The sequence below is a fragment of the Lontra canadensis genome, unplaced genomic scaffold (assembly GCF_010015895.1).
Source record: "Lontra canadensis isolate GAN:19392208 unplaced genomic scaffold, GSC_riverotter_1.0 scaffold111, whole genome shotgun sequence".
Classification (NCBI taxonomy): Eukaryota; Metazoa; Chordata; class Mammalia; order Carnivora; family Mustelidae; genus Lontra; species Lontra canadensis.
Genome location: NW_022631105.1, coordinates 497,429 through 511,182, shown reverse-complemented (window position 1 = coordinate 511,182; position 13,754 = coordinate 497,429). Strand labels below are relative to the sequence as shown.

The window sequence follows — 13,754 nt, the reverse complement described above, 5'->3', positions numbered from 1 at the left end:
ACGGGGGTGGAAGTAAACTCTCTACCAGCCTCATTAAAAGAGATGACAAGATGACAAGAATAAGGGGAAGTTCTTCCCAATACATTCTATTCTACTCGGTATCCCCAAACCACATCCGCCCGTGGCACGCTCCGCAGGCTCTCTTCCACACTTCCCTTCCACGCAGTCTTCCGGACCCGGCGCGCACCTAACACTGACCTGCAGCTCGGCCGGACTCGCCACGTTTCAGGGACTCAGATTCCACATGTGACAAAGCGGCCACTGCAGGGCCAGGACAGAGCCAGAAAGATCTGGAGATTTTTCTCTTTAACCCTGGAATTCCATAATTTTATCCACAAACTTACTTAGATGTGATTTCTTTGCAATTAATTCCATCCGGAATTTAGTGAAAGAAACAAAAGAATCTTTAGAATTGCACATTTCTTCAGTTCTGGAAGTTTTCTCCTCTTGTGTTAGGCGACTGCTTCTCTTGGGCCCATTTCCCATCTGTCCCTACCGGGTGAGCCCTCGTCACACAGGCTCTGAGGTCCTCCCCCAACGTGACCTCTCAGACCACTTGGAACCTGACTCTCAAGACTGACATCTCTCCGGTGCATCACGGACATTTTAATTTTAGAGTTTCTCATTCTACATCACCTTTTTGGGGCATAACTGATTTTTCTTTGAAGACACTTATTACTGATTATCTGACTGGCCCACCACTATTACTAGAGCAATGGCTGTTCTGCTCTAACTGGGACTCCCGGCATGTATGGCTCTTGTGTCTGTGCCCGACAGGCCCCTCAGACAGAGGTGGGACAGTGAGTGGCGGGAGGCACAGCATCGAGCTGTTAGAGACGGTGTCGGGCCTCAGCCCGATTACCTCCCTGGGCCAGGGTTCTTGAGTGTGGCTTGGTTTGAACCAAGTGAGGTGCTCAGCCACCTGAGCTCTCCAAGCCTTTAAATCATGGTCAGAAGCTGAGTCTTCATCCCACTGCCTCCAGCAGGCTGTGTCCATGTGCTGAAGACCGTGCGACATGACCACAGCCATGGGAGGGGCAGACAAAATCAATTTTCCGGGGAAAACATTAATAAGATAAACAATGCCTGTTTTTATTTACATCTAGTTTTAATTTATCTACACCAAGGTCCGCTGGCATTGATGATGATAGAAGCAAGCTTCCAAATGAGCTATAAAAATCATCCAGTCCCAAAATCATTTAAAAAAGACGATTAAAATTTCATGCAGCAGAATAAAATGGTATTATTCGTTCATGCTTGATAACCAAAAAGAGGTGATCCCGTCAGGGAGAAGTCCTTTCCTTCAAGGTCTCATAGCAAGGTTAATGCTGGGGGCTGCACAGGACACAATCGAAGTTGTCTACACATAGGCATAATTAGTACCAGCAAGTAATTTGCTTAGGATTAGAATCCATTTACTCAGTGGGAAAAATTCATGATATAACCTGAACCATAAGAATTATTTATACTTCTAAAATTCTCATTATGAATTTGTTGCTATTTTCGTACTATTTATGAAAGTAACAAATATAACATACTTGGCATTTCAATGCACCACGGTGCCGGCAAATGTATGCCGTTCCTCCTGGGAAAACCGCTCCAATCTACAGTGCGCTGTCCCAGGGAGGCGGGGAAAAGAGCGGTGAGAAGCATTCTTATTTTGCACCCAACAGACCAGCCAACAGAATACTAACACTGCTGGACAGAAAAGTAGTGTATTCGCTAAGAAAACGTTCGCTTCTGAATTAAGACCCTACTGCCTAAATGTTAACTGGATTAAAAGGTTCCCAGAGTCTTAAAGATATTAACTTGCCTTAATGTCTCTACCCCAACGTCAAATCGGTAATCTTTTCTAATTTAGTCTTAAATCTCGTCTACTTTCCATCAGGCTGATTTTGTTTTAGATGCTGGTTTTCTACAATGTGTTTCTTGCACGTTTAGGGAGCGTGAGTTTCATGATCCAGTCCTAGGCTCTTAAGACGTTTCCTCCTTAAACGAAAGAACTCTTTGTGCCGTCTGTGTATCAGCTATTAATACCGCACGGAGCCCGACACGGGGCTTGATTCCACAACCCTGATACTGTGACCTGAGCCAAAATCAAGAGTCGAACACGAACCTACCTCGCCACCCAGGGGCCCCTGGTTTTGAACTCCTAAGGCCTTTCTTTCCCTCTCAATATAACTAACACGATTCAAGTACTCACCTTAAAACTCTGTGCAAATGGGAATAAAAGAAATTTCTAAGAACGAGCAAACGTCCCTGTTCCCTCACAACTTCACATTAGTGCATGCCATTCTACGCCCCCAAAACTTATCCTTGCAAATGTTCTTTCTAAGAACAAAGAAATCCCGTTAAAATGCTTGGACTTCTGGGGCACCTGGCTGGCTCCGTCCAACTCCTGACGGCAGCTCAGGTCATGGTCTCAGGGTCACGGGATCAAGCCCCACCTTGGGCTCCTGGCTGGGCATGGAGTCTGCTCAGGATTCTCCGTCTGCCTCTGCCCCTCCCCCAGCTCACCCTCTCTAAACAAACAAATAAATAAATAAAATATTTTTAAAATGCCTGGACTTCCGAGATTGTTACATCTTGTGAAATGACGTATTACTTGTACAGGTGGTAACTCTGGTGTGCCTGGTGGAGATACGTACACTGCCATGTGCCTTCTGAACTGCCAACACTCATTTCCTCCCACTCAGAGGATCACCGCCCTCTTCCCCACAAGCATCTAGACATGAACGGGCTCATCCAGCCCAAGAGTCTGCCAGGTTTCTCCGTCACACGCACAGCTGCAAAACCAGCTTCATTAAAGCCGCCTGGTAAACGCTCCACCGCTCCTGGGCTGGGCTGTGTGACCGAGCGCCCTCCCTTTGCTCACAGCCAAGGTCACGCAAACCCCTACCTACTCCAGCGCCCGAGTCAATGGTCCGTGGGGGTTTTCCCCTCCCGGTTCTGACCGCTGCAGAGACCGCAGGCTTGGTGGGGCAGGTTCCCACCGGCCCAGCCTTCCCCGGGAGCCGCCGACAGTAAAAGCAGCACCTCAGGCCACAGTCCCCACCGAGCCCCCCGGGGCGGCTGTCCAGCCGGCAGCTCCCTGACCAGAACAGCACGCGGAAGCTCGCAGAATTGGCGGGGGGGCTCCAGCGGCTCCCCCCACACCTCCCCTGCCCCCTGGACACCGGATAGCCAGCAATGCCCGTCAGAAGGCCTCAGGACTGCTCTGTCCACGCAACGGCCTCAGCCCTGGGGCGCGCGTTCTCCCGAGGGGCAGGGCTGTTCCTCGCATCTGCCTGGCGGCTCTCCTGGAATCCACTGTAACCCTCACAGGCCGACACTCGTTACCGCAGCGCCCAGATGAGAACTTTCTGACACTGTGATTTTCCTGTCCTGGTCACTGTGTGGTTTCTACCTTCTAATCGGAATGCCACGCACACCCAGGAAACACCTGCTGAAGAAGGCCGGAGCAGTTGTCTTACTATTGACGCATGGACTTACAAGAAATAAAGAGAGACCCTTTGTAAAAATAAAAGGGTTAACTCACCCAGAAGACACAGGAACCCTAAATTCAGACACACCTGATACCAAGGCCACAAAGGATGCAGCCAGACCCTCTTATCAGCAATGCACACACCCAGCAGGCAGGGGAACATTAAGAACACAGCTGGACCCAACAGCACCATCCACGGGCTGCCTGCAATTGCTAACAGTGCATGAAATGTCCACCATGAGAGGCTGGGTTTCTTCCAGGTATGTGATGGTTCGACACTCAAAACCAGTGTGACCCATCACACCTGCAGACTGGACAAGAAACAGCGTATGATCACATCAGTCGATGCAGGAAAAGCCTTCGACTGAATCCAACATCCATTCATGATAAAAAGTCCCGGCAAACGAGGACTAGAAGGGGACTCCTCCAACTTGACCAAGAACCTCACAAGATACAGGCAGCTCACGTCATAGTTAATGGTGAGAAACTAGAGTTTTCCCACTAAGATCAGGAACAAGGCAAGGATGTCAGCACGGCACTGGAAGTCCCAGCTAAAGCAGTGAGAAAAGGAAAGAAAAGGTAAACAGAGACGAAAGAGAACAGTCTTTGTTCATAAATTAGCAACGTGGGGTTTTCAAGGCCTTCTTGCAAAGGAGAAAGTGGCTAAGGAAAGCGGCTACTTTCCCAGACATACACGAAACTGTCACTAGTTCAGAGCTCTGCAACACTCGGCCTTACGAAGTTCACAAAACAGCAAGAGAAACAGGTTTTGCTCTTGACCTGAGAATCAAACAGCGGACAACAGAGTCTGCAGGAAGCGGCACAGCCCGTGACACGCAAAACCCAACCACGAAGGTGCTCGGTCGGAGCCCGGCAAACGGCCTCCTCAGAGCAGTCCCAGTGGGGGCGACCGGCCGCCAGGAAGCCAGACACGACCGGCGTTTCTTCCAAAGTCTGGAGGAACCTCTCCCATCCTCGCTTGCACGCCTGGGGACTGGGCAATTATGTCTTAGAAATTTGAAGCCTATGGTTTCAAAAACAGCAAACCACTCAAAACAACCTGCCTAGTTTTAAAACCATATAAATAAGTTTTTACGCCTTTACTCTTCTGGTGTAGAATTTACCAGACGACAATCTTGTTTTTGTTTCTGAAGACAAATTAGGGAGTAAATTAAACATATGCTTGAGGCGTTTTCCACCAGAGACGTCTCTGCGCTCACAGCCTGGCTGCGCGTGGCGGCAGTGGGAACAGGCTCTAACGGGCACCTTCGGAGCAGGGAAGCCCAAGCAGAGCACGTCCGGCGCTTACCTCTCTGTGCTGTCCTCGTCCAGGGTGATCTCCATGAACGTCTTCAGTTTTCTGTGAACGCTGGCCGCGACTTCCTTCACTTTTGAGCTCCTCTGTTTGCCTGCGGGGAGTCAGAGCGAAGAAGAGGAAAGAGTTCACCACGACTGCGGCGCTCAAGCAAGCATACTCTGCTCTCAGCACGGGTTCAAGTTCAGGAAGGCAGAGCCTCCTCACCCTGCCGGTCAACCTACCCACTGACCTGTGCCGCCGTAACAGGGCCCTGACCGGGTGGGACAAGATCAAGCAGACGTTTTTGGAAGCACCTCATGAGCCCTAAGGGACGGCTCTGGACACGGTCCCAGCTGAGTCGGTGTCAGAGACCTGCCCCTCAGCTGTCCCTCCGTCACAGATAACAACGGCCACGTCTCGGCATCATCGCCACGTGGCACAAGCTGAGGTCCCTGGTAAGTGCTAGGAGCTCATCAGCTCCCTACCTCTCACCCTCACCCTCACCCCCTATTCTCCACACCTCCGCTCAGGGGACAATCCCTTAGACAAGTCTTTTCTGATGTCCGACCTAACTCCAGTCACAAAGTGTTACCCTAAACCTGCAGACACACCACGCGTCAGGGCGTTCGGGGAAAGCTTGTCTCACTTGGCGCACTCTTGGTCTATAATACGTTACGTCTTAGAAAACAATTTTAACATTTGTAAAACTGAGTTAAAAACATAGAAACTTAACAGTAATATGCAGGGACATGACTGCATTTTATACGGAGGTGAGCAATTTATAGATATCTCCAACTATTTTTCCAGTACTATTTCAACTGGCTGGGATATTCAAAACACGCAAGCATAAGGCTTAAGTAGAAAAGCAGATACATTAAGTATTAACACCAAAAACATACCATCATTAGCAAAAATAAATTCAGATTTTTAAGCACAAGTAACACATGACAAATCAATCGAAATTCAGTTCTGAGGCCCAGAGAGGGACATGTAATGGGTCCAGTGGGGGAAAGCGACAGGTGGACAGGACTGGTTTCCAGGCCAGTGCAGGGTCCGCGGGGCAGAGGAAGCCCAGCAGACGGTGTGCGCTCAGAGAACGGGACAGCGGCTGCGAGAGCTGGGGGAGCCACAGTGTGGAACTGGGTTCCCAAACATCCTGCAACAGTTCTGCATGAGATCACACCCAGCAATGTCCCAGACCGTAGAGGAGAAAGTTTAACCAACCTTTGTTAATAACCAAAATAATATGCGTAACAGCTGTGAGACACACAATGCCTTCGATATCATCAGATGTAACACACGCCTTTAGTTCATCTAAAAATGACCTGCAAGAAATAGTAACCAACATCTGGCATTATTCTACAGGGCACGTCCTGGGACTTTACAGAAAGACTAAGTAGCCAAGATCACCCACCGCCGTGAATTCTAGCTTTCGGGTAATGGGAAGCAGATTAAGCTCTTCCCACTTTCACTGTAAGCACGCCAAATCACATACTAACGTCAGTAAGGTATCAGCACCAGACACCGCTGTTACAAGGACGGGGACATTCTGGCAATTGAGAACTACTACTCTGCATACCCACAATGCACACAAAATAGGTTTCATATCACTGAAAGGTAACTCGTGGTTGCCAAATATGATGGTTTTAACGCCTTCATCATCTGTATCTGCTACCAAGGTTCCTCAGGACAACTGCGAAACCTCTCCCTCTCTACTCTACCAGTCCTCGTGTGCCACAACAAACCCTGGGCTTCAGCCAAGGACAAGGGACGGCAGCGTGCCCCAAAAAACCACACTGGCATTGAACCCAGGCAGGTGCTGGGAGTAGACTTCGTGAAAAGTGTCCCACTGCACAGTGACATTTTAAGTGTTTCCCTCTAGCTCAATTTTAGTTATGAGAAGCATAACCAGGGACTTTTCAGATGGATGTATTTGACGGAAAGTCAGAATTTCTCTTTGTAGAAGTATAAGGCAAAATTTTAAAATAATGCAACTATTTTTAATTGCTAATGAGAGCAAATTCTGTGAAACATTTTTTCTCATGGAAAAAAAAGCACTTTTGAGAAATTTTGAGAGGTGAACACAGCAAAATCTACCGTAAGCTTCCAGCCACAAGAAGAAGGTCAGGACAATCAAGAGAACATGGTTACCTGGTCACATCTGGAGACTTCATTATTATTCCTACTAAACACCTTGAAAATGGTGGGAGGTCTGCAAGAACCTCGGGGGGAGTGAGCTCTTCTGTATTAGAAACCTAAAAAGAAGTTCCAAATCAGTATTTTCTAAATTGAGACTGAGATAGGGCTAATAACTTGTTTTATACTGCTGCGGGTTTTCAACCACAAACTCAAAAGAATAGTTCCTATTAGCTGCTGAAATGTCTACAACGATTATGATTATTATTGAAGACAGAAGTGAAAAGACACACACACTCAACAAACCTTTGTCAGATCGCCTTTACCGCGGTAGCACTTTCCAAAAACGGTGTGTTTTTACGCCCGTCCAACCAGCTGCTCCTGGTCATCTAGGACTGGGCTTTCTCAATCTCAGCAGGACCAACGTCCCGGACTGAGTAACTCCTTGCCGTGGGCCATCCTCGGCACTGCGGGGTGGCGAGCAGGACCCCTGGCCTCCACCCAGCAGATCCCAGGAGCGCCCCTCCCCAGCACGGCCAGTGTCCTCTGGAGAGCCACCCACAGTGCAGTAACATTGGTCTGCACTCACGTAAGGGGCTCTGCCTGGATTTACACCCTCATCACTGACCTTACAGTGCTACGGTCAGCCATTTGAGGCAAGTAACTCCACAGGCAAATGGCTCCTTGGAAAATCTAAATCAGAACCCTGCTCTGGAAGGGGCGGGGCCCGGGGTGGGGCAGGTTATGCCTTTCTGTCCTGATCCCACCGCCCATCTCCTCCCACCCCAACCCACCTTCATGCACCCACACTGTCTCGCCAACTTCTCAGCCGTCAGGGGACTCGACTCAGGTATAACTGCACAGCACTTCCAGACGGCCCTTCCACACGCCTCTGGAGGGTTCATAATACTAATGTGGATATTAAAGTCCAGTCATCATTATGTCTGAAATAGCTCTGTTTCTCATTAAAGTGTTTTACCTCTTGAATGTTGTGAGAGCATTTCTGCTGTAGACAAATGATTATTGACTGGTTAAAATAAAAATGTATCTTGGGGCACCTGGGTGGCTCAGTCAGTTAAGTGTCTGACTGTTGGCTTCGGCTCAGGTGCTGGTCTCACGGTCGTCGATCCAGCCCCACATTAGCTCTGAGCTCAGGAGGAGACTGCTTCAGATTCTCTCTCTCTCCCTCCTGCTTATTCGCTCTCTCTCAAATGAATAAAAAATTTTTAAAAAAATGCATCTTGAGATTTTCAGCATATGCAGCAATGAAAATACAGAGCAGCACCGAGCAGGGAGCGCGGATCAGACGAGTGTTGTCTGAAGGCTCTTCGGATGCAAGGCACGTGGTGATTTCTCAGGGAGACTAATGAGCTAAATACACACACTCAAGTCTGCAGAGAAACCACTAAGTTTGAATATGGGACAGGGACAGTATGAAGGCAATGGAGAAGATAAAATGCAACAGTATAAACACCTGATTCATCAAGAAATGGCAGGAGAAGAAAAAATAGGGGGTCTAATAGAAAACAAACATCAAAATGGTCAAATTAAACCCAAACGTAGCAACGATTTCATTAAAATCCAATAGGTTAAACACCCCGGGTAAAAGGCAGAGACTCTAAGAATAGACTCTCCCCCACCAAAAAAGGCCTGCCCACGTGGTGATTATAAAAAACACTTTGAACACTAGGAAAACATGTTGAAAGGAAAAGCCATCTCTTGGATGGTCGGACAGCCAATGCCGCAGAAAGACACAGCAGTCCTGAGTGCACGACCTAACAACGGAAGTCCCACGCACACAAACCAACGGAGAGACACAGCCCACCACGGTGCTCAGCACTCATTAATGGAACAAGCAGACAAATCAGTAAGGAGACAGAAGAGAGGTCAGCAAACGTGTTCTATAAAGTAGTAAAATAGATCAACTCTGTGGGCAAAACAGCCTCTGTGAGGTTGACTCACGTCTGCAGCCGCAGAGGGCATGTGAGCGGTCAGTGCGCCTAAGCCCGACAGAAGGTCCTTCACAGAAACAGACCGTGAGTCCGGTTTGCCGCAGGCCGCTAACTCATCTATTTATAGTTGTTAGCTACAAAGCTCACTGGAGTAAATTCTAGGTCTTATTCTATGTACAATCTAGTTGCTACTTTCCTAACCCAAGCTTAAGCTTTAAGGAGGGCCCTAAATTCTGTTAGTGTTTTAGGAGTTTAGTTGGGTGTGTCTATACTCCTGGTCTTACAGTACAGAATCTATATGACACAATGTCACTGACTGTCAGACTCCATGTTTTCGTCCCAGGAGAACCAATCAGCACCTTTCTATCCTCTGAGTCACTGCTCCGGACTGCATCCTCCCTCCATGTCTCAAGGACCTCACTGCAAAAAGAAACAGCTTTCTGTTCAGACCTGAATCACCGCCCTGGTTATGTCCATCCTTACCCAGATAGGCTAACTGTAAAAACTGTGCATTGGGGCACCTGGGTGGCTCAGTGGGTTAAAGCCTCTGCCTTCAGCTCAGGTCATGATACCAGGGTCCTGGGATCGAGCTCCGAATCAGGCTCTCCACTCAGCGGGGAGCCTGCTCCCCACTGCCGCCTCTCTGCCTACTTGTGATCTCTGTCAAATAAATAAATTAAAATTTAAAAAAAAACAAACAAACAACAACAAAAAAAACTATGCATGTTCTTTACAGAGTAGGAGTGAATACGCTGTTTAAACTGTATCCGAAGGTCAAATTCCTTATGCTTAGACCCACAAGAGAAACATGAGGCCTGCGGCTCCAGCAAGGCCATCAGACGCCAATAGCCCCAGATGCACAGCCTGCCCCACGCGCACCCTGTTCCCCGCTGACCACGGCTGCTTTCGCCTCGTCAGAAGAGGAAAAATATCAACTCATGCAAATATCTATGATGCAAGAAGGAAAAAAAAGTTCACGATGGAAGGACTTGCTGGGCCTTAATCAAAATGGCAACACCCTTAACGAAATCCGCCAGCGGTCAGGACTCGAGTCACAGCCACCTGCGAACTCTGAGGGGTAGTGGCTAGAGAAGCAGATACCTACTAAACTGAGTCCTTAAAAAATACTTGGGAAAACAGGACAACGAGCTACTAGTGGAGAAGAGCGAGTTGGACAGTCAAAAGCAGACACGGTGGTTTCAGGAAGGACACACTTCACCTTCCGTAGCTGGTGACCGATCTCCACCACAGACGCAGCGATGACAGTGGAGAGCACGCCCCGGTGCATGGGCGTGTCCAGGTGCCAAGACTGAACCGTCATTAGCAATTCGTGGAGAGAACTCTGGACGGAATACAGAAGCTACAAGAAAACACAGTCATTTTTTAGTGGTTATAAAAAGACACGTGACAGGAGAAGTATTCTTACTGTCCTCCCCAGGGTTTCAGGAATTCCAGTCTTATCTGCCCTTTATCAATGCCCAATCCTTCCCTTCCCACTGCTGACTCCAATCTCTCAGGCACCACAGCTACAAAAGGACAGACAGGACCGAAGCCCACTGGAACCACTTTCACGACAGTCTCGATACTATAAATAAAGAAAAGACGAAGAAATACCACTGATAGTCAAAGACCGAGAAGCCATGTGTTTTGAAAGAATTCACACAGGGGCACCTGGGTGGCTCAGAGGGTTAAGCCTCTGCCTTCAGCTCAGGTCATGATCTCAGGGTCCTGGGATCGAGCCCCGAGTCTGGCTCTCCGCTCAGCAGGGAGCCTGCTTCCCCCCTTCTCTCTCTCTCTGCCTGCTTGTGATCTCTGTCTGTCAAATAAATAAAATATTTTAAAAAAAAGAAAGAAAGAAAGAAAGAAGTCACACAGCCAGTGGTAAAAGATTTGGTGAGAAAACAGAAGATTCTGGCACAAACTGAATTATATAAACAGACCACACACTGGAACCAACTCATCAAAAACAGACATTTCAGATGAACTCTGAGATGAACCGGTGAGCTAGGGAAAGCACAGCCAACAGCCCTCGATCACCTTCTATCAACTAAGAACAGGAAAAAAACGAGTCTTCAGTGTTTCATAAACATCTCCCACTTAAGCATTTTTTAAAGCTTTATTTAAAAAAAATAGCTAATTTGCATCTTTTAAACCACTACCTAGAAAAAAAAAGAGCAGCCCCCTCAGATGACAGTGAGATTCTCGGAGCGAAGCCCTCTGCTCCGGGTCCCGCTTCACAAGAGCTTTTGCCAACGGGAGAACCACAGCCCCTCCAGCTCTGCGACTCACACTCCCAGCGAGGGGGACGCTGACATGTGCCAAGAGGGTAGCCTCGGGTGGAAATTATTACTTCCCCTTATCATCTAGAAATAATCAGAACCCGCACTCTCAGAAGTGTGCTCCAGGTGGAAAGTCTGCGGCACAACAACCGGGCACCAGCAGCGGGCCGCGTGGGTTACGAGTCCGGTCCTGCCGGGCGGAAGGCTCCTGCTGCGGCCGGCTGACCTGGGCTGCTTAGAACCCGCTCCAAGGCTAAGTGTCAAGGGGGGGCTCTCGGCCCTCCAGCCCCAGGTGCAGACAGCGCCACCTCTCTGCCCGCCCACGCTCTGAAGGTCAGCAAGCAAGAAGGACAGCACCTGGTAATTGTCTCCCACACGGAGGTGCACCTCACCCAAGGGCACAAGCGAGCACGAGCTGAGCTGCGTGCGAGGTGATGCCGCCCCCAGCGCCCCTGTCTGCGGCACCCACAGCCCGTCCCGGGAAGGCGTGAGTACCCGCAGGCCTTCTTCTGGCTGCTTCCTGAAGCTCCGGGCCATACATTCCAGCAGTTTCTGAAACACTTTCTGGACCATATCAAACAGCGTTGCAACCTCTTCGTCTGAGTCCGGTCTCTGCATCAAGGAACTTCCGGTTACCTCTTTCAGAATGCCCAGAAGTAATGACACGTAAAAGAAGCCCTTCACTAGAAAGAATAGAAAAAAGTTATCCAACCACAAAATTTAGCTGAAATTATTACATTTTTCACACAACACATGTATATTATGGTAACTGGAAAGAAATTGTTACTGGCAAGCCAATTCCAGGTTGATGAGATCAATCTAAATTTTAACACACGTAAGTTTTAAAATAAGTAAGATTTAAAAACTTGTTCCTTTTAAATGTAACACAAGGAGCTTTAACAGTAACAGTGTATTTAACTTGGTCACTGAGAACTGGGCTCACTACACACGCCAACAGGGTGGCCCCTTGAATATGCCCATCAGAGAACATGTATCATTTTCTCGTGTGATGGCAACATTAGCACCAGCTCTACTGTCACAAGTCTGAGAAGGATGGCGCCAAAGCTTTCAAAATGTGATTTACAAATGTCACAGGCCAACTCTGCTAAATTTCCAACATTTTATAGTTTGCCACCGTCTTTCTCTTCCAAATCACTCCCTTTACAGGGTTGCATCAATTTGGTGAAGTGTTGGGGCGCCTGAGGGGCTCGGATGGTTAAGCATCTGCCTTCGGCTCAGGTCATGATTTCCAGGTCCTGGGATCCAGCCTCATGTTGGGCTCCTGGCTCTGCAAGGAGTCTGCTTCTCCCTCTGCCTGCCTCTCCCCCTGCTCATGCTCTATGTATCTTTCTGTCTCAAATGAATAAATAAAATCTTTTAAAAAACAGTAATAATAATTTGGTAAAGCATTTTCTACATGTGAGACTAATCCTACAGTTTATTCTAGAGATCTTGAATTTTCATTTCAGTTTTTATCCTATCTGGATTTTAAGCTGAGTTGTAAGAATAGACCTGGGGAGGGGTGAGTATGTGCGGGGCACCTGGGTGGCTCAGTCGGGGAGCATCCAACTTTTAATTTAGGCTCAGGTCATGATCTCAGTGTTGTGAGATCAAGTCCCACGTCAGGCTCCATGCTGGGGGTGTGAAGCCTGCTTGGGATTCCCTCTCTGTGCCCCCTCCCTCTCCCCCCCTCAAATAAATACATAACTCTTAAAACAAAACAAAAACAAACCAAAACCCCAGAGCCAGGGTCCTCACCCCCCGGGAAGCTTCTTGAGCATCCTGTTTCTCACTTCTCTCTGGCCCGCACGACGCCTGACACTCACTGCCTGGCCTTTCTGAGGTCTGTGTGCGTGTGCACCTCCCCATTTACACCACATGCTCTCCCGGGGCAGGAGTCATGCTGCACGACTCTTTCTTGTCTACATAACAAGTATATGCTACATAAACATACAAACTACATACTACATACATAAACACGTATATAAACTACATAAACTGTGCACCTGTACTTTTACAACTTGCCATGTGGGAAAGCAAGGAAATAATGTTTCTCATTAACAGACTTATCCAGGTGACAAAGAGGTATGACCTCTTTGACTTTACATAGGAATTATGACTTCCCACAGGAAATGGACCTGGGCATAGCCTGCAAGGAACCTCTGTTTAGAAAACAAATTAAGGTGCGCCTGGGTGGCTCAGTGGGTTAAAGCCTCTGCCTTCAGCTCAGGTCATGATCCCATGATCCTGGGATCGAGCCCCGCATCGGGCTCTTTGCTCGGCAGGGGGCCTGCTTCCTCCTCTCTCTCTGCCTGCCTCTCTGCCTACCTGTGATTTCTGTCAAATTAATAAATAAAATCTTAAAAAAAAAAAAAAAAGAAAACAAATTAATAAGATAAAGTAAGCTCAGCTTGAGACAGAGATAAGAAACTAAGCCCAAACCCAAATTTACCTGCTAGCGTAAGCAGAATCACTGGTCATGTGCCAGTTGCATTTACCCCTCAAAAGGCCTATGGCACTACCAGAACCAACAGTTTCTAAAATCACTGCAAACATAATAGAAACTTTCAACAAAGGAGTCTCTTTTATTTAAAAGGCACAGGGAC

At 48.1% G+C, this 13,754-nt stretch overlaps 1 protein-coding gene across 1 annotated transcript in view; it reads right to left on the bottom strand.

The window, feature by feature from the left end:
* Positions 1–13,754, bottom strand: part of NCAPG2 (non-SMC condensin II complex subunit G2) — a 62,416-nt gene that overhangs the window by 1,154 nt on the left and 47,508 nt on the right. Inside the window, exons 22-26 of the mRNA XM_032840176.1 lie at positions 11,644–11,831; positions 10,089–10,229; positions 6,933–7,036; positions 6,006–6,106; positions 4,794–4,893 (exon numbers count right to left, since the gene is read on the bottom strand). Coding sequence (XP_032696067.1) covers positions 4,794–4,893; positions 6,006–6,106; positions 6,933–7,036; positions 10,089–10,229; positions 11,644–11,831 — 634 coding nt within the window. The remainder of the gene's footprint in view (positions 1–4,793; positions 4,894–6,005; positions 6,107–6,932; positions 7,037–10,088; positions 10,230–11,643; positions 11,832–13,754) is intronic.